The sequence below is a fragment of the Balaenoptera borealis genome (assembly GCF_965194805.1).
Source record: "Balaenoptera borealis genome assembly, chromosome: 21".
NCBI classification, from domain to species: domain Eukaryota; kingdom Metazoa; phylum Chordata; class Mammalia; order Artiodactyla; family Balaenopteridae; genus Balaenoptera; species Balaenoptera borealis.
This window is the reverse complement of record NC_138880.1, coordinates 18359080-18380689: the sequence shown is the minus strand read 5'-3', so window position 1 is coordinate 18380689 and position 21610 is coordinate 18359080. Positions and strand designations below refer to the sequence as shown.

Below are 21610 nucleotides of genomic sequence, written 5' to 3'. Positions count from 1 at the left end.
TAAAAAAATATTGAATTTAAAAAATAAGGTTTTTAAATACCATTTTATCTAACCCTGGGAGTTGAGCACTTTTTATTTCTCCGCCACTTCTTAGTCATTACCAATGTGAATTGTAGGGATAATGTATTAAGATTGTGATTACTAAAATTTTAATGTACTTACTGAAATTTTAAATGTATTAAGGATTTTTAAAAATCAATTGGTTTACTTATTTACAACAATGATTACACAACTTTTTACATTGCACTGGTATCAATATTTATTGATTTCTTGTGCCTTTTTGTTCAAGTTCTTATATTTGATTAATCATATGGTTGAATAAAGAATATTTTTTGAGTAATTTTTTCCATGAAAAGTAATAGGCAATACATTTTGCCCTCAGAAATTAAAGCTGTCATACAATTAGATAGACATAGAATTTAGGGTAACTACATGTTCCTTAAAACTCTAGAGTGATACTAGTTCAATTTAATCTCTTACTTAATGTTATCAGGTCTTAAAATTCTTTGCAGTTATCTGTTCATTTTAATTAGTTTTCTTTTCAGGCTATAGAATTCCGCCCCCCACGTTTGTCTTGAAATTAATGATTTCTTGAGGATGTATCTTGGGATTAGTTTCTTCTATTAGCTTATTCTGTAACATGTTAAATCATTTAGTCTTCAAACTCAGATTATTTATTTAAAGTCTTTTTTTGTTTGTTTGTTTTTTTTGGCTGCTTTGGGTCTTTGCTGTATGCAGGCTTTCCCTAGTTGCGGTGAGCAGGGGCTGCTCTTTGCGGAGCATGGGCTCTAGGCGCGCGGGCTTCAGTAATTGTGGCACATGGGCTTAGTAGTTGTGGCTTGCAGGCTCTAGAGCACAGGCTCAGTAGTTGTGGTGCACAGGCTTAGTTGCTCCGTGGCATGTGGGATCTTCCCGGACCAGGGCTCGAACCCGTGTCCCCTGCATTGGCAGGCAGACTCTTAACCACTGCACCACCAGGGAAGCCCCAGATTATTTATTTAGTACAGGAAAGCTTTCTTTTATGATATATTTGATTACTACTTCAATTTCAGTTATGATAATCTTCCTTAAGAGTGTCTATTATTTTTTGACTGAATATTCATTTCTTTTTATGTCTTTGCTCACTGTTTTAATGTCTTCATTCCCCTTGGGAATTCTTACAGTCTCAAATTTTTCTCTACCACACTGAGTTAATTTCCTACAGATTTGCCTCTATTAATCTCTTTAATTTAGTTTGTAATTGTTTTTTTCAATTTTTTTCCTACATAGTCTCACCACTACCATCTCCTTTTGATCCTACACTCTATCTTAATCATGTCCCCTTTCATCTTACTTTACACTGCTATGGACATGATCCTTTTTGTTGTCTGCATCTTATCGAAAACATAAATCAGCTTTCATTTTTCTATGTTTATTTACTAGTGAACATATTGGACAGTATAGCATGAAAATTCAATTAATAAATTGACTAAGTTGAAATTTGGGGCATTTGTGCAGCTCTTTAGACAAATTCCTTGAGTATGTCAAGGATCTGGCTAGTGTCAGAGTGTAATCTACAACAATATCATGAAAGTTTTTACTACCACTCTTAAATTCCAGAAGATCCATCAGCATGTCACTGAAATGAATCCCCTATTCAAGAATCTGCACCACTACTTCCATTCTTTATGCCTCTAATCTCTGTCTCATAATCTGTCTAGGGGATGCTGAGATTCCAGGTTCAGAGTAGTCTATACCTGTTGGTGTACAAAGAAGAGTGGCAAAAGGCCAAGATTGATGGAAATATATGGAAGGCAAAGATACTTCTTCTATCTCTTGAAACTCTTCCAGAAATGTTCCCTCCCAACTCCTGAGAGAAATTCTTGGACCGATAGAGACCAAGAATTCCAAAACAAAGTTGGTGCTCACTAGACACTTGCATTCAAGTATAAATAGGAATAGGAGACAAAAGACAGAGCATTCTAACAATTTTTAGCATCTGGAAAGCAAACTTTATTAAGGAAAATTGATTGCACATGGATAAGAAAAGACTGGAAGGGAATTCAATAATTAGAAAGAAATGATTTATTCTCCCTTGCCGTTGAGAACAAGGGTAAAAGAAATTGGCTTAGATAATAAAATGTTTTGTTTAAATATTACAACCTACTTTTTTATGTGTGGCTTTTATTACATCTTTCAAATATAAAAGTGACTCTTCTGAATATCTTTAAAAATAGATGATAGTTGTATGTGTTTGGAATTGCTTATCTAAAGGTGAGTAATAATACTTTATATAAACTACTACTCCCAGTGTTTCAATATAGCCTTTTCACTTTTTTGTGATAATATACTTCTTAATGGACAGTTTTGTCTTGTAAATTTGATGTAATAGTTCTTTCTATGTAACAGAAACTATTCATAGGCTCCATATTATTAAATATTATTAAATTTCTACTGATTTAATAATAGAAATCAAGGTTCTTTATTGGCAGTACATTTTCTAATTACAGGGCTTTGCTAGGGTTGCTACCCTATTCTTCTCCATCCTTTTCACACTCCAAGGATATAGCCTTTATCCAAGGTCCTGGTTTCTCACGCTGGAGATATATGGGTTTTTTCCTTGATCCCATGGATCATGGTATTTCTTTATGGAAAACCTCAAATAGTATATACCATTACTCTTTTTCTACAAGTATTATGGAGAAAAGATAATGCTAAAGGTGGACTCCTCCTAGTAACTTCGCAGGATGCATATGAGCATAACTGAAACAGAATATCCCAACCCCAGCCCTACTCCTGAAACATTATTAAAACTAGCTTTTTGGAGAGGTAATGTTCTAGAGCCCTGGGGGTTTAATATTCAAATAGAAGTAATGTAAACTCAGAAAAACAAAACTTTTAAATGCCTCATTCTTTATTCATTGTTTGATATCTAACAACCCAAAGCAGAATAACATGCATAAAAAGTTTCTTGCTATAACTTGCATTCCCAGATAATCACCTTTTGAGGCCACTTATAGTCCCCTTTCTATAAGGTGAAGTTATATTTTGGGAAAAGTACTTTTGGAAATACACACATCTCTTTTTTAGTATAAAAATCTAGGTAAATAATGATTTTTTAGATGAATGGCATAAGGTACCTTTTATACTGTGCTCAGTGTGGTAATGATAAATGTTGGCAGCAGAATAAAAGAGAAAAGATGGTTGCATTTATAAAATCTTTGTTCATAGTTTTCTTCTTTGAGTCAGACCTGAATTTAGTCCCCTGGTGTAGTAGATAATTAGTAACATCTAATACAATATTAGAGCCCAAAGATTTCTGCCTTGTCTTTCTGTCTGTTATTCCCAGCACCCTAAAAAGACACCATTATCGAGGAAGATGGTTTGTTACTGGCAACACTTTCTCTTTCTCACTTAAGGTTGTTACCTTAGTGCTAATTATAGTTTCCAGAATGAATACAGTAAACCGACTTTTTATGGAAATCAGTAGCTTTGGTACCTGAGCAGTGACTCTTAATTGGGTGGGAGCAAGAGTTTTGTTAGCCAAATTTTTTTGCCTGATTGTATTGGGCTCTGAATCTCCGAAGTGAGGACACATTGGGACTGGTGGGTAAGGAGAAGGAAATGGTGTTCTTCAAATGCTCTTTTTGTTTGAGATTTAAATGCTGTTTTTGTTTGAGATTTAAGCACAGACTCCTTGCTCATCATTTCTAATCTGGTCCATCTACACTGAAGTTAGGTGAATTCCTTCAAGAAACTGACAAAACTGTACATCAGTAGCTTTACTTTTTCAGAACTTTCATGAATTTATACTTTCTGTGTCCTTATATATGTGGGTATGTGATACTTTAAAAGGGAATTTCAGAGAGAAGAAAAGAGGATGAATCGGGAACAGTTAGCCAGTAGGCATCACAGCCCATCAATCTTGGAGCATTTATTTTCCTCTGTGCTGTAGGCAACTGTCAATACAAAATCTGTAGTTATACTTGCCTTATCAGCTATAAGAAGCTGAAAGGCTCAAATAAGATAATATATGTGCAAAAATTTCAAAGTTAGAGGTGCCATATAAAAAGTTAGTATTTATTTATTATAAATTAATTAATTTATTTATTTTTGGTTGTGTTGAGTCTTCATTGTTGCGCACGGGCTTTCTCTAGTTGCGGCGAGCGGGGGCTACTCTTCATTGTGGTGCGTGGGCTTCTCATTGCGGTGGCTTCTCCTGTTGCAGAGCACAGGCTCTAGGTGCACGGGCTTCAGTAGTTGCAGCATTTGGGCTCAGTAGTTGTGGCCCACGGGCTTAGTTGCTCTGCGGCATGTGGGATCTTCCCGGATCAGGGCTCGAACCCATGTCCCCTGCATTGGCAGGCAGATTCTTAGCCACCGTGCCACCAGGGAAGTCCCGAAAGTTAGTATTATTTATATACTTTGAATCTGCTCGAGTTGTGGGACTCTGTGTTTCCTCCTTGACCCACTAACATCTAGCACAGCACAAGACTAAATTTACATATTCAAGCTTATATTTAAGCAGCATACGTAGAGATGTAAGATCTTCTACCCATTAATTTTTGTGCCCTGTCACCAAGATAGGATAAAATTAAATCTCCCTTCATAAGTAATGAGGATTGAAGTAAAGGGAATAGGGACTATGGGAAAGCCAGAGGCAAGTTATGCCTTTTTTCATGTTGGGAACAGCTTGGTAACACCTCTCACCCCGCAATAAGTGTGTGATGGTAATCATGTTACCTTGATTTTTTTCACACAATAAAGGCTTAATCTCACAGAGATTTATAAAATTCTTTTGGAAGACATCACTTTAAATGATCATAATATCCAAAGAAGGCCTTAAAATAACGTATTTTGCAATGGTAGAGTGTAAGACCATTAAGAAGAAATATTTAAATGATAATATAGCTCATTGCCAATTAGAGACAATAGGAATGTGGCAAAAAATACTACTAAAAGGCCCCCGAAGAATGTTAAAAATGGATTTGAATATCTAGCACAGTGACACTAAATGTTAAAATTTCTTAAACACCAAATTATGATAATACAGAGAAGGTTAAAAAGCTGCATTGAACCTTGCAAATATGAATTCATGGGCAAATAACAAATCTAAATCCATGCGTTTTGAGATAGGACTGAAATTTGAAAACAGCATATTGACACATCAAGTATTGCAAAGATGCTTCAGAAATAGTATTCCCTAAGTATCAAGCAACAGTCTTCTCTCCCAGAGGAATGGCAAGCCACGTGCTCACACTTTCAGGAATTCGTCCTTTCATAAAGGAATCTAAAAACATGTGCTAAATATAGCAGTGCCTTCTTCCTTAGGGGTCATAGAAAAAAGTGTAGCTACATGATCATAGGTGAAAATGAGGCACCAGAAATTAAAAAGCTTTATGAGAACTTTTAAAAGCTTCTCTTTATGAGAATGAATTTTTTTCATAATCAGCTGAAAAGATGCTGATATAAAAGCAATCACCAGTGAAGATATTCTTCAAGGCTACTGTCCCTTGCGTAGTGATACACTAAATGTGCTGTACAATGCAGAAACTACCAGGCATTTGAAAAGCAGTGAATTAGACAGGCACATCTTTTCTATATCTAAAAACCATATAGTAAAATTTCAGAAGAAATAAAGAAAAAGAATCGAAAAACAATCTCACACCCCTCCCCACCATTTAACTTGATTTCCTTTTTCTACATTGGTTTATCTTGTTTTCTGCCCATTTTTCTCATGTTTTCCACACTGATCAACCTCTTTACTCCTATACAAAGGCACAATACAACAGGGAAAAAAAAGGCACATTCATAAGCAATGCCTCATTTCTATAAAAGAATTTTGCCTTTTTACCATTAAGAATATTTTATTTATATATACATATGTGTATATCTGTAAATCTACCTTTTTGGTCATTACGTACCTAATTTAGACTCTGAAAGTCCAGATGACGGGACCATGTCTTCTTGAATAGCACTGGTTTTAGGTTGCCAAAAAAAATTTTTTTTTAAATAGTTACATGTGTAATTTCTTTGTGGTGGTAAAAAAAAAAAAACAAACCATAAAATTTACCATTTTAACCATTTTAATGAGTATATTCAGTGTATTAATTACATCACAATGTTGTTCAACAATCATCACTACCTAGTTCCAGAATATTTGTCACCCCAAAAGAAAACCCTAAACCCATTATGTAGTCACGCCCCATGTTTCTCCTGCCCCCTGGCTTCTGGCTACCACTAATCTGCTCTCTATCTCTATAGATTTTTCTGTTGTTGGCATTTCATATAAATGGAATTGGCTTTTTGTGTCTGGATCCTTTCACTTAACATAATGTTTTCAAGGTTCATATGTTTTAGCGTGTATCAGCAATTCATTCCTTTTTATGGCTGAGTAATGTTTCATTGCATGGATACACCCATTTTGTTTATTCGTTCATCAGCTAATGGCCATTTGGGTTGTTCCATCTGTTGACAATTATAAATAGTGCTGCTATGTACATTCATGTACACATTTTTGTTTGAACATCTGTTTTCAGTTCTTTGGGGTATATACTTAGGAGTGGAATTGCTGGGTCATATGGTAATTATATGTTTAATTTATTGAGAAACCATTAAATTGTTTCCAAAGCAGCTTATTCATTTGACATTCACACTAGTAATGTGTGAATGTGCGCTCCCACTTTTCCACAGGCTTGCTAACACTTGTTCTTTTTCTTTTTAAATTGCAGCCTTTCTGGTAGGTGTGAAATGGTATCTCATTTTGATTTTGATTTAGCATTTGCCTAATAACTAATGACATTGAGCATCTTTTCATGTGTTTGTTGGCTGGTTTTGTATCTTTGTCCTAATGTTTACGCAAGTCTTTGCCTATTGTATTAGATTCTTAGGGCTCCTGCAACAAAGTACCACAAACTGGATGGCAAAAAATGACAGAAATTCATGGCCTCCATGTTCTGGAGGTTAGAAGTCTAAAATGAAGGTGTTGGCAGGGCCATGTTCCCCCCGAAATCTTCACGGGAATCCATCCTTGTCTCTTCTTAGCTTCTGGTGGTTTGCTGGCATGCTTAGCATTCTTTGACTTGTAGCTGCATCCTGCCAATCCTCCATATGGAATTCTCCCTTTGTCTGTCTTCACATAGTTGCCTTTGTCTAAGGACACCAGTCTTACTGTATTAGGGGTCCACCCTATTACAGTATGACCTCATATTAACAAATTACATCTGCAGAAACTCTATTTCCAAACCAGCCCTTCCGAGGTACTGTTCTTAGGACTTTCATGTATCTTTCTTGGGTGGAACCCAGTTCAACCCACAACATCCATTTTTATTTGGGACTTTATCTTTTTGTTATTGACTTGTAAAATTCTTTATATATTCTAGATATTAGATCCTTATTAGATTTGATATGCAGATATTTTCTCCCATTCTGTGGATTGTCTCTTCACTCTCTTGAAAATGTCTTTTGCACAAAAGTTTTTAATTTTGCTGAAGTCCAATTTATTTTTCTTGCTTGTGTTTTTGGTGTCATATCCAAGAAACCATTGCCAAATCTAAGATCATGAAGATTTAATGCCTATGCTTTCTTCTAAGAGTTTCAAGTTTTAGCTCCTATATTTAGGTCTTTGATTCATTTTGAGTTAGTTTTTTGTAAATGGCATGAGGTAAGTGTCCAACTTCATTCTTTTGCCTGTGGGAATCCAGCTGTCCCATTATCACTTCTTGAAGAGATTATTCTTTCTTCATTGAAAGATCTTGGCACCCTTGTCAAAAACTAAAAGAACAGAGACTAGAGGTATATTTTGGGGCTCTCAATTTTGTTCTATTCATCTGCATGTTTATCCTTATGCCAGTGCCTATTTTGGGGACCTTGTAGTTGTCAGTACCAATATTTCCATTACTGAAGCATTGAAGTAAGTTTCAAAATTGGGACATGTGAGTCTTCCAACTTTGTTCCTCTTTTTCAACGTTGTTTTGGCTATTGAGGGCCCCTTGCAATTCCATGTGAATTTTGGAATCAGCTTGCTTATTTTTGCAAAAAGCCCACTGGACTTTAATAGGGATTATATTAAATCTGCAGATTGCTTTGGAGAATATTGCTGTCTTAACAATATTGTTTTCCAATACATGAACACAGGATGTTTTTCCATTATTTAGGTCTTCTTTAATTTGTCACAGCAAAGTTTTATATTTTTAGGTCCTTGATTAAAATTTATTCGAAAGTATCTTACTCTCCTTGATGCTACCTTAAATGGAACTTTTATTAATTTCCTTTTCAGATTGTTCATTGTTAATATATAGAAATAACTGCTGATTTTTGCATGTTGATCATGTATCCTGTAACTCTGAAATCATTTACTTTTTAAAAATTCTTTAGGATATTTTTAATATATAAAGATCATGTCATCTGTTAATAGTTTTATGTCTTCATTTCAAATTTTGTTGTCTCATTTCTTTTTCTTGCTGAATTGTTCTGGCTAGAACATCTAGTACAGTGTTGAATAGAAGTGGTGAAAGGGGGTATTCTCATGTTCCTTAAGGCGAAAGCTTTAAGTCTTTCATTATTCAGTATGATGCTACTGTATATTTTTCACAAATGTCCTTTATCAAGCTGAAGAAGTTCTCTTCTAACTTGTAGTTTGTTGAGACTTTTTTTTTTTAAACTGTCACAGATAGTAACTTTTTTTTTTTTAATTTTTAAGTTGAACCTAACTTCTTTTTTTTTTTTAATTAATTTATTTTATTTATGGCTGTGTTGGGTCTTCGTTTCTGTGCGAGGGCTTTCTCTAGTTGTGGCAAGCGGGGGCCACTCTTCATCGTGGTGTGCGGGCCTCTCACTATCGCGGCCTCTCTTGTTGTGGAGCACAGGCTCCAGACGCGCAGGCTCAGTAATTGTGGCTCACGGGCCCAGTTGCTCTGTGGCATGTGGGATCTTCCCAGACCAGGGCTCAAATCCCTGTCCCCTGCATTGGCAGGCAGATTCTCAACCACTGCACCACCAGGGAAGCCCGAGACTTTTTAAGAATGAAAGTGTATTGAATTTTGCCAAATGATTTTTCTTCATCAACTAGTAATACTGTGTAGCTTTCCTGCCTTCATTCTATTAATGTAGTCTGTTACACTGAATTTTTTTTATCAGTTAAACCACCTTTACATTGCTGGAATAAACCCCACTTGGTCATGCTGTATAAAACTTTTAATATGCTGCTGGATTAGATTTGCTAATACTTTGTTGAGGATTTCTGCATGCAGTCATAAGGGATACTGGTCTATAATTTTATTATAGTGTCTTTTCCTGGTTTTAGTATCAGAGTAAACACTGGCCACATAAAATTAGTTAGGAAGTATTCCATCATCCATTTTTTGGGGAAGAGCTTAAGAAGGATTAGTGTTCATTCTTCTTCATTGGTGAATTCTACCAAATGTTTGAAGCCATCTGGTATTGCGTTTTTATTTATTGGGAGCTTTTTAAAAACTGATTTGATTTTCTTGTTATAGGTCTGTTCAGATTTTCTGTTATCTTCTTGATTCACTTTTGGTAGTTATGTTTCTATGAATTTATATCATCTAGGTTATCTAATTTGTAGTTGTACAGTTGTTTATAGTACTCTATAATTTCTGTAGGGTGTTAACGCTCTCAATTTCATTTCTGATTTTAGTAATTAGAATTGTTTTTTTTTTTTTTTTTTTTACTTAGTGAGTCTGAAAAGGTCATCAAAATTGACAAACCTTTAGCTAAAGAATCAAGCTTTGGTTTCCTTGACTTTTTCAGTTGTTTCTCTATTCTCTATTTTGTTTGTTTCTCCTCCAGTTCTTTTATTATTTCATTCCTTCTGCTACATTTGGACTTAGATTGCTATTCTTTCCCTAGTTCCTTAAGATATAAGGTTACGGTACTGATTTAAGATTTTAAAAAATATAGGCATTGTTGCTATAAATATCCCTCTGAGTATTATTTTCACTGCATCCCATAAGTTTTGGCATAAAGTGTTTTTTCTTCTATTCATCTCCAGGTATTCTCTAATTTCCCTTGTAATATTTTTTTCCTTTGACCCATTGGTTGCTTAACAGTGTGCTGTTTAATTCCACATAGAGTTGACCCTTGAACAATGTAGGTTTGAACTGCACAAATTGACTTATACACAGATTTTTCCATAGTAAATAGTAAACAGTACTACATGGCCTGCGGTTGGTTGAATCCATGGATGCAGAGGAACTGTGGATACAGAGAGCTAACTATAAGTTATATGCAGATTAACCCCACCTTGTTCAAGTGTCAACTGTACTTGTGAGTTTTCTAGTTTTCCTTCTGTTACTGATTTTTTTTTTTTTTTAGTTTCGTTCCATTGTGGTTGGAGAAGTTACTTTGTATTATTTTGATATTTTAAAAGTTACTGAGACTTTCTAAAATAGTCTGTACTGGAGAATGTTAACATGTGAACTGGTGAAGAATGTGTATCATGCTGGTATTGGTGGAGTGTTGTATATATGTTAGAATTTACTGGCTTATAGCATTGTTTTTGTCCTCTATTTGCCTTTTTCTCTTTGGTTACCATTTGCATGGAATATCTTTTTCCACGTATTCATTTTAGTATATTTGTGTCTTTGGAGATAAAGTGAGTTTCTTATAGACAGCATATAGTTGGCTATATTTTTTTAAATATTAAAAACATTTTATGGACAAAGGTATACATGAATGAACAACATTTTTATGTCTCTCAAACCTTTCTGAATATATTGGGTTATATATATAAACTTGGTGCCTCTAAGTAGAAGAATATTAGCTATCAGTCTCAGAAAAGTACTTTTCTGCATGTACCATACCTTTTTTTAAAAAAAAAACAAGGTAACATTGGTTTGTAACATTATATAATGTACACAAGAAACTTATAAATCAACTTTTATATACACTGCAGCGTGGTTACCACCAAAAGTTTAGTTTCCATCCATCACCATACAGTTGACCCCATTTCACCCTCCCCCACCCTGCTCCCTCCTTTCCTCTGGGAAGCATTAATCTGTTCTCTGTATCTATGTGTTTGTTTTGTTTATTCATTTATTTTTTATATTCCACATATGAGTGAAATTATATGGTATTTGCCTTACTCTGTTGGACTTATTTCACTTAGCATAATAGTCTCAAGCTCCATGTCATAAATGTCAAGATTTTATGCTTTTTATGGTTGATTAGTATTCTATTGTATATAGGCATGTATATATGTGTGTGTGTATACACACACAAACACACACACACATCTTTATCCATTCATCCATCAATGGGTACTTGGATTGTGTCCATATCTTTCCATATTTTGGCTGTTGTAAATAATGCTGCAATGAACATAGAGGTGCATATGTCTTTTCAAGTTAGTGGTTTTGTATCTTTGGATAAATACCCAAAAGTTGAATATCTCGATCATATAGTAGTTCTATTCTTACTTTTTTGAGGGACCTCCATAATGTTTTCCCTAGCGGCTGCACCAATTTACATTCCCACTAACAGTATGTTTATGAGGGTTCCCTTTTCTCCACGTTCTTGCCAACACTTGTTATTTCTTGCGTTTTTGATAATAGCCACTCTGATGGGTGTGTGGTGATATCTCATTGTGGTTCTGATTTGCATTTTCCTAATAATTAGTGATGAACATCTTTTCATGTGCCTGTTAGCCATCTGTGTCTTTGGAAAAATGTTTATTCAGATCTGCCCATTTTTTTGATTGAATTGTTTTTTGTTATGAGTTCTTTATATATTTGGAACATTAACTCCTTATCAGATATGACTTGCAAATATCTTCTCCCATTGGTAGATCTTTTAATTTTGTTGGTGATTTCCTTTACTGTGCAGAAGTTTTTAATTTGATGTAGTCCCATTTGTTTATTTTTGCTTTTGCTTCCCTTGCCTAAGGAGACATATCCAGAAAGATATTGCTGAGACCTAAGTCAAAGAGCATACTGCCTATGTTTTCTTCTAGGAATTTTATATGGTTTTAGGTCTTATATTCAACTTTAATCCATTTTGAGTTAATTTTTGTGTATGGTACAAAAAAATGTCTTTTCCTTCTTTTTCATGTGGCTGTCCAGTTTTTCAACACCATTTATTGAAGAGGTAATCCTTTCTACACTGTATGTTCTTTGTTCCTTTGTTTTAAATTAATTGTCCTGCTGTATGTCTGGGCTTATTTCTGAGCTCTCAGTTCTGTTCCATTGATCTTTATGTCTTTTTTTTTTTTTTTTTTTTTTGCTAATACCATGCTGTGTTGATTGCTATAGCTTTGTAGTATAATTTGCAATCAGGGAGTGTGATATCTCCAGCTTTCTTTTTTCTCAGAATTCCTTTAGCTATTCAAGTTCTTTTGTGGTTCCATACACATTTTAGGATTTTTTGTTTTAAATCTGTAAAAAATGTCATTGGGATTTTGATAGGGATTTCACAGAATTTGTAGATTGCTTCAGGTAATATGGACGTTTTAGTAATGTTAATTCTTCCAATCCATGAGCACAAAATATCTTCCTCCTTCTTCGTGTCTTCAGTTTCTTTCAACAGTGTCTTAGAGTTTTTAGTGGACAGGTCTTTTACCACCTTTGTCCAATTTATTTTATTCTTTTTTGCTGTGACTGTAAATTGGATTGTTTTCTTAGTTTCTCTTTCAGTGAGTTCATTTTTAGTGTATAGAAGAGCAACATCTTTTTGTATATTGATTTTTATACCCTGAAACTTTGTATCCTTTTATTATTTTTATTGGTTTTTTGGTGGAGTCTTTATGGTTTTTTTATATATAAGATCATGTCATCTTTAGTGACAATTTTACTACTTTCTTTCCAATTTCAATGTTTATTTCTCTGTCTTGCCTAATTGGCCTGGCTAGTACTTCCAATACTATGTTGAAAAAGAGTGGCAAGGGTGGGCATCCTTGTCTTGTCCCTGATCTTAGAGGGACAGCTTTCAGTTTTTCACTGTTGAGTGTGATAGCTGTGGTTTGTCATATATGGCCTTTATTATGTTTAGGTATTCTTCTATACCTCTTGTGAGTTTTTTAATCATAAATAAGTGTTGAATCTTGTCAAAAGCTTTTTCTGCATTACTGAGATGATCATACGCTTTTGTTTCATTTTGTGGTATATCTTGTTGGTTGATTTGCAAATGTTGAACCATTCTTACATCACTGGAATAAATCCCACTTGATCATGGCGTATGATCTTTTAAATTTATTGTTGGCTTTTGTTTGCTAATTTTTTTGAGTATTTTTGCATCGGTGTTGATGTCTGTGTTGTCCTTGTTTGGTTTTGGTACAAGGTAATGTTGGCCTTGTGAGATGAGTAGGAAGCATTCCCTCCTGTTCAGTTTTTTGAAAGCATTTGAGAAGGATAGGTAGTAAATCTTCTTTGAATGTTTGCTAGAATTCACCTGTGAAGCTGTCTGATCTTGGACTTTAATGTTTGGGGAGGTTTTTGATTAGTCTTTCAATCTCTTTACTAGTAATTGGTCTAGTCAGGTTTTCTATTCCTTCTTGATTTAGTTTTGGAAATTTGTATGATTCTAAGAATTTATGCATTTCTTCCAGGTTGTCCAATTTGTTGGTGTATAGTTCATAGTATTCTTCATAATCTTTCATGTTACTTTTTTATCCACTATAATTTCTCCTCTACTGTTTCTGATTTTTATTTATGAGCCTTCTCTCATTTTTTTCTTAGTGAGTCTAGCTAAAACTTTGTCAATTTTATCTTTTCAAAGAAACAGCACTTAGTTTCACTGATCTTTTATATTATATGTTTAGTCTCTATTTCATTCTTTTCTGCTCTGATCTTTATTTCCTTCTTCTAGTAACTCTGGGCTTTTTGTTGGTGGTGGTGGTTCTTTTTCTAGTTCCTTTAGATGTAAGGTTAGATTGTTGAGATCTTCTTGTTTCATGAGGTACGTCTGTATAGCTATAAACTTTGCTCTTAGTGCCACTTATGCTGTATCTCATAGATTTTGGTACCACAATTTCATTTCCACTTGTCTTCTGGTACTTTTAAAATTCTACTTTGACTTCTTTGAGCTCATAGTTGTTCAGTAGTGTATTGTTCAGTTTCCACAGATTTGTGATTTTTTTCCCAGCTTTCTTTATGCAGTTGATTTCTAGTTTTATTGGAAAAGATGCTTGATATAATTTCAATCATATTAAATTTATTGAGACTTATTTTGTGTCTCAACATATGGTCTATCCTTGAATGTTCCATGTGTACTTGAGAAGAATGTGTATTCTACTGCATTTGGACAAAACGTTGTGTATAAGTCTATTAGGTCAATCTGGTCTAATGTTTCATTTAAGGCCACTGTTTCCTTGTTGACTTTCTGTCTGGATCATCTGTCCACTGATTTAAGTGGGGTGTCAAAGTCCCCTACTATTATTTTGTTGCTGCCAGTGTCTCCTTTAAGACTGTTAATAATTGCATTATATATTTTGATGCTCCTATGTTAGGTGCATATATGGTAATAAATGCTACATTTTCCTGATAAATTGTCCCTTTTATCATTATATAATGTCCTTCTTTGTCTATTGTTACCTTTTTTGGCTTGAAGTCTATCTTGTCTGATATGAGTATGGCTACACCTGCTTTCTTTTGGCTGCTATTTGTTTGGAGGATCACCTTCCATCCCTTCACTTTGAGCCAATGTTTGTCTTTATAGCTGAGATTAGTCTCGTAGAGGCAGCTTATAGTTGGGTCTAATTTTTTTTCAATCCATAAAGACACCCTGTGTCTTTTGATTGGCAAGTTCAATTCATGTACATTTAGGGTGATTACTGATAAATGAGGACTTAGTACTGTTATTTTACTTTTTATTTTATGGTTGCTCTAAAACTCCATTGTTTTTCTTTGTGTTTCTGCCATTTTAGTTTTGTGGTTTTCTGTTTTTTGTCAGTTTCTTCTTTTTAATATGTTGTGCCTCTGCTCTAAGTGTGTTTTGTGGTTATTATGAGGTTTGTATAAAATGATAAACTAGTCCTTTGTCTGCTGATAGCATCTTCATTTGCCTATACGACTTCAGTCCTTTTCTTCCCCTTATGTTTTTGTTGTTTCAAACGATCCCTTTTTATTTTGTGAGTTTGTTACCAAATTGAAGTAGCTGTAGTTATTTTTATAGCTTTTTTCCTTTAATTTTTATGCTATAATTGTTTAACAACCTATCCTGATACAGAGTTTCAATTTTCGGAATCTGTCCATCTATGACTTTACTCAAAGTTTTATGTACTTTTGCCTTTTCGTTTCAGGTAGAACTGCTTTCAATACTTCTTTATAGGGCAGGTCTAGTGGAGATTAACTCCTTCAGCTTTTGTTCATCTGGGAAATCCTCTGTTTCCCCTTCACATCTGAAGGATAACTTTGCTGGACAGAGTATTATTGGCTGATGGGTTTTTCTTTCGATACTTCAAGTCTGTCCATTCTCTCCTGGCCTGTAGAGTTTCTGCTGGGAAATCAGCTGATAGCCTAATGGGGATTCCTTCGTAGGTTACTGTCTTTTTTTCTCTGGCTGCTTTAAAATTTTTTTCTGTGCCATTGACTTTTGCCAGTTGTAATGTGTATCGGAGAAGGTCTTTTTTGTGTTGAGATAATGAGGTGTTCTCTTAGCTTCATGGATTTTATATACAGTTACTTTCCCAAGATTGGGAAGTTATCAGCGAATATTTCCTTAACTCTCTGTGCCCTTCTTCTCCCTCTCTTTTCCTTCTGGGATATCCATTATTCTCATTTTGTCTTTCCTAATAGAGTCAAACAGTTTATACAAAACTTCATTTAAAAAAAAAATACTCTCTTCTTCTACCTGAATCATTTCTGGAGTTCTGTCTTAGAGCAGACCTTATGAAAGACAAAATTAGCAAACTCAAATTTCCAGTGCTTTCAAATATGTTCTTCATCTCATTTATTGAGTTCTTCAGCTCCAGAATTTATGTTTGGTTCTTCTTTTTAGAGTTTCAATCTCTTTGGTAAAGTGTTCCTTCTGTTAATCTGATTCTTGAGCTCACTGAACTGCCTTTCTAACTTTTTTTGTAGCTTGTTTCTTCATGACAGCTATTTTGAATTCTCTCCGGTTGCAGTGTTCTGTGACTTGAAGTTTGGTTTCTGGAGAATTGTCATTTTCTTTTTGTGACTCTGTTACCATGGTTTTTCATGGTGCTTGATGAGTTGTTCCTCTACCGGCACATTTTGAAGTAGCAAATACCTTTCTTCTTTAGGTAAAGCTTGTCTTTTACTTTGATTCTAACAGTTTAACAGGTTGGTAGTTAGAGGCCTTTGTTTTTCAGTAGGTGGCCCTATAGCACAAGTTACTTGTTTCCTTTACCTGGTCTGCCTCTGGCTATATTTGAGAATCAGTACTTTTTATTTCATGGTGTCTGACAGGTCTCTTAGGTCTCATAGGCATTGCCCATTTTTCCTTCATTCTTTTTGTTTTGTTTTTTTTCCTCAGACTGGATCATTTCAATTGATGTAGTTTCAAGTTCACTGATTCTTACATTTCTTTTCTACTGTTGATTCCCTCTAATGAAGTTTTCAATTCAATTACGGTATTTTTTAGCTTCAGAGTTTGTATTTGATTCCTTTTATAATTTCTATTTCTTTACTGATAGTCTCCATTTGAGACATTGTTTCAAATAGTTGTTTCCTTTAGTTGTTTATGGTTTTATTTAGCTCTTTGAGTATATTAAAGACAGTTATAGTCTTTATCTAGTAAGTCCAATGTCTGTGCTTCCTCAGGGATAGTTTTCTGCTAATTTTTTTCTTTCCTGTGAACAGACTATGTTTTTTTTGTTGTATGCTTTTATTTTTTGAAACTGGTCATTCTTAATACTACAATATGGCAACTCTGGAAATTGAATTCTGCTCCCTCTTCAGAGTTTTTGTTGCTTGTTGTGGGTTGTAGTTGTTTGGTGACTTTTCAAAATTGTTTTTGTAAAAACTCTATTCTTTATCATGTGTGGCCTATGAAGTTTCTATTTCATTAGCTTAGTGGTCAGATAGTGGTGTGACAGCTTTCCTTAAATGCCTAGAGACAAAAAGAAATAAAAGGAAACAAAAGAAAATACTATCCTGGTCTTTGCAGATGGACTCTGTGTTGTGGTGCCCCTTCACCACTTACCTAGGGTGTTTACAGTTCTGCTTTAGCCTTCACTTCCTGCTTGGGCTTGGGTGTAAAGATCAGCAAGAGGTAAAAGCTTAAGGTCTTTCCAGATTTTTTATGAGGATGCATCCTGCCCTGGGTTATTGGCAGGTCCTTTTAGATTCCTTAGAATACGTGGGTACTTTTCAAAGCCCTTATTCCCCAAAGTATGCCACTCTCCAGTTTTCCTCTCAGGCTTTCAGCTCTGTGTCTGTTGTTTATCCCAGCTATTATCTTTTGCCCAGGCAGCAGCATGTTCATTTACCTTCAGAGTTTTAGAGAAACACCCTCTGTGTGTATCCTTTTTGCTACCCTGAGTTGGGTGAAACAAAGGCAAGACCCTTGCATCAGTTCTCCCAGGACCCTCCAGACAGGTCAGAACAAACACTGTTCTTTGGGAACAAGGTCTGTTCTGTTTCCTCCAGAACCAGGCACCCACACTAGGAACACTGGCTGCCATTTTTAAGAGGCTGACTGAGGAGGAGGGTGGAGGAAAAGTAAGTTGAAATGCCATTAAGCTCTCCTCCTGGGTTTCAGTTGTTTTATGTTTGCTTGTTTGTTTGTTTTTTAGCATTTATTTGGTTTCTGTAAGCCTTTAACTATTTTCCAGACGTTGAACAAAACTGACTTCTATCAGTTTTTGCCAGTTTTTTTAGTGTTTCTATGGAGGGGGCAGGTCCCTAGAGTTCTTCATTCTGCCATTTTTGTTGACATATATGCATATTTTTAATGGAAGTAATGCACCAACATTTGGGTGAATGTGAAATGATTTTCCTATTATAGTCTGAATACGTGATCTTTATTAAAACTTTGTGTACTTACACTGTAGTTATGATATAAACGTTTGCATATATTTCAGAAATATAAGTAGATAAAGAATATGGAAAATTTAAAAATGACAGATGCTCATGAATTATATAAGGAAATTTAGGGGCTTATATGTACATACTTCTGCCCTTTGAGTGTAACTAGCTACTCTGCTCATCCTTTCCCACTATTAGAAAAAGTACTATTAGATTATTGGTCAGACCCAGTATAGCTTCCTGCTGGCGTATGAAAAGCATCTTGTTTTAATGTTTTAAACTTAATGTTCCTCAGAGCCCACGGAGTTCATTAAGTTTCCGAGAGGCCACTCAAATGTTTTATGCCTAGATGCTACAGCTAATGTGTTTGCCCCTGTCACCAGTCCTTCTTAAAACATGATGTTTATCATCTTTGGTATGTCATGCCTTATTTAGAATAACCACTCCCTTCATGTATCCTTAGAGAGGTTCTCATGACAGCAAGAAAGGGAATACTTGGCCAGCTCTTTGGTGACAAGATCTCATCTCCCCAAATTACCATGCTTGCTGAACTGTAACTGACAAGGATATTACTTCATGTGCTTAAAAAAAAAAAAAAAATTATAGTAAACACACAGCACTATTGGGCTTACTCTTGTGAATATCTAATGCAAGGAAGAGTGTGCTAAGGAAAATGGAACACTTTATTCATCAGATGTTATTATAGATGAAATTTTTATATTAAGATTTAAATGGAATTTTACTCCTTTAGATGGAATTTTATATTAAGATTTTTCTCTCCAACTAAGTAGGAAAGTTAATTCCTCTTATTCTAACTGGAGATCGTTAAACATATAATACATTTTTAAGGGAGTCTTGCATGCAGTGAATCTAGCTGAAGTGACATTGGAGGATATAACATAGCACATACAAATTAATTTTTCAATTTAAAATATTTGGGAAAGGTAAAGATAATATATTTTGTATGTGATTTTCCACATGCTACATTCTGAAAGCAAACTGCATTTGAGCCACTCTCTGTAGCACTTTCCAGTAACAACTTATTTTAAGGCAGATTTTTCCCTTTCCCTAATGCAACAATTGTCTATAGAGAAGCCACATCTTTTTAAACTGAAATTCTGAAAAAAAAATTGTTTTCATAGTTGGCATATTTTTAATATTTGGAGAAAATTACAGAATGTAGGCTAGAATTTTTTTTACTAATCTGAGATAGGGAAGTTTTCCTTACCTCAGTCACAGTGTCTGAGAACTCTCTGTGGTCATGATTAAACATTTTATCAGGCTTTATACAGAGAGATTAGATGTGTGTTGTTAATAAGAATTTTGAGCTTTAAGGGGACAGACATAAGCAACTGTAATTAATAAACATTTACTCGACGTAAAACTTGGCCTCAAACTCCAATTTTGATGTTTGTACTGAATAAACTTTAGAAAACAGAAAAGTACTAAATGGATTAAGATTTATAGGTCAAATGCTACCTAGGTGTAGACATTAAACAAATTATTATGATCACTTAACGGCTTTTCCATAAATGCCATTCCAATACTGAATTTATCAATCTGTGAACAGGAACTAGGGGAATGAATGTGATTTTTAATAATAGATTTTGGGAATATGTAATAGCGTTAACATAGTTCAGAATTTACTTCGTAATTTTTGCTGAATATAATTGTGTTTTGAAAAGATAGCTTTCTTCCTGCTAGCACACATACTGCCCTGGGATTTAACTTCATATACCCTTGTAGGCTTTTATATTTCCAATTCTTTACTGAATTTCATAGATACACAATGGGTAGGGTCACTGGATATACACCTGGGTCCTGGTTTGAGACTACATAGGTGGAACTCTCAACTAACAAAGTTCTCCATGGTCTATTACTAAGATCTTAATGAAAATTAGATAACGAAGCCTAAAAAAAAAGTTTATTGAGCTTACTAAATAACTGTTTCTAAATCCTTCTTTAGGAAGCACCACAGAAAATAGAAATTCAGGTTTGAGAGTTTGAAAGCCCAGTTACAAGCTCTATTTTTTCTTTGTGGCTTTCAGCTTCCAGTACTTAAATAAGTCAGATAAAATTTACATTTCCTGTCTAAATTCCTGTCTAGTTTACAGGGTTGATGTGAAGAAAAAACTACCGTAACATATGGGAAAGTGCTTTATAAACTAAAATACAATATACAAACATAATAATGGTTACACTCCTATATTTGATTTTCAAGAAAGCGTCATTGAGTCCCTCATATTAGGATAACTAATCTATATCTGGGTCCGGGAATAAGGTTTTGATGGCAAGCTTCTTCCATATAACACAAGGGGAAAATGTCCATAGTGGGTTAGTTTTGTGGTTGTAAGTCTGGATTCTTGGGTGACACTTCTAAAGTTGGAGAAGAATTAATTCCTAGTTGTGGTGTGTTGCTTTCGTTGCCTGATGCCTTGAGGCATGTTGATTTAGTCATGTTGGCTTTACATTTATATTCTGGGAAGGACCTCCATGTCCCAGCGTAGGCATCTGAGCACTGTTCATCCAGCTCCCTGTCCTATCTCCTTTATCTAGTTATGATGAATAATAACAAAACACTATTTGTAACCATACATGTCCTTTATACTGAAACTGCAGAAAGTATAATTTTTCAGTACATCACATATTTTCATGCATACACCTATCTCTGTACAATCCCAAGAATTAAGATACATTTCATAGTTTTCCTTTACTAACATTGTGGTTTTCTTTACTAGTGAGTGAACAGTTTAAAAGCATGAATTCATAACTGCACTGTCATTTATTTCAACCTATCGCATACAGTGAATATAATATGCTTGAAAAACACTTCAATGATGCCTTTGTTCTTTTCATATTAAATTTAACCATCCATGTCTATGAATTAAGTTTACTAGGAAAACTCACGTTTAAAAAAATTGTACAAGAAACAGCTGGATTATCACAATCAGCAAGGAAATGAACTCAAGTATTTGAACTAGTATGTCAGGAACACTTTGTCTTCATGGTAAACATTCACTTTATGCAAATCCCACTCGGCTTCATTTAATTAAAAAGCTGAAAAAGAAAGAAAATTCTGTGCTGAAAATAAAGAAAACACCATGTGCTTTTTATTCCATTCTAAATTAGTACATGTAAATATAAAATAAAAATGTCATAGTTACATTATTTCACCTCATTCTAATTTTTGTATCAGGGCAGTTTCTCTGAACTAGTTCCTGTAATGGGATCAGGCTTGTGGTAAGAATAGGTCAGGGGTGGAAGCAGTTGTTGATAAGAACTTGAACTTGTGGTGTTTATGTTTGAGTAACTTCTTTTTTTTTTTTTTTAATAGTTGATTAACAATGTTGTGTTAGTTTCAGGTGTACAGCAAGATGGTTCAATTATACATATACCATATACATCTATCTCTTCTTTTTCAAATTCTTTTCCCATTTAGGTTATTACAGAATATTGAGCAGAGTTCCCTGTGCTATACAGTAGATCCTTGTTGGTTATCTATTTTAAATATAGCAGTGTGTACATGTCAATCCTAATCTCCCAATGGGTAACTTCTGTGAGCCATTCTCATTGTTAGCTAGACCATTAGTTAAATTGGCATTTAAACTGACAATGTAGGGGAAGAAAAGGGAATGGATTGAAACACATATTTGGAGTGGGCCATTTCAATGTCCTAAACAAAATATTTT

The 21610-nt window shown here is 34.6% G+C and overlaps 1 protein-coding gene and 1 long non-coding RNA gene across 8 annotated transcripts in view; one reads left to right on the top strand and one right to left on the bottom strand.

Annotated features, from left to right (window-relative positions):
* Nucleotides 1-692: 692 nt before the first annotated feature.
* Nucleotides 693-20725, top strand: LOC309619688. Its single transcript, XR_014239160.1, has 2 exons — nucleotides 693-8619; nucleotides 8986-20725. It is a non-coding gene; the product is annotated as an uncharacterized lncRNA (long non-coding RNA).
* Nucleotides 20504-21610, bottom strand: part of TUSC3 (tumor suppressor candidate 3) — a 184192-nt gene continuing 183085 nt past the window's right edge. For all 7 annotated transcript variants that reach the window (XR_014239093.1, XR_014239094.1, XM_082375040.1 and 4 more), the window contains one exon: nucleotides 20504-20978. Coding sequence is in view for 3 of the 7 variants with exons in the window: in XM_082375041.1 (XP_082231167.1) it covers nucleotides 20963-20978 (16 nt within the window). In the remaining 4 variants the exon portion in view is untranslated. The remainder of the gene's footprint in view (nucleotides 20979-21610) is intronic.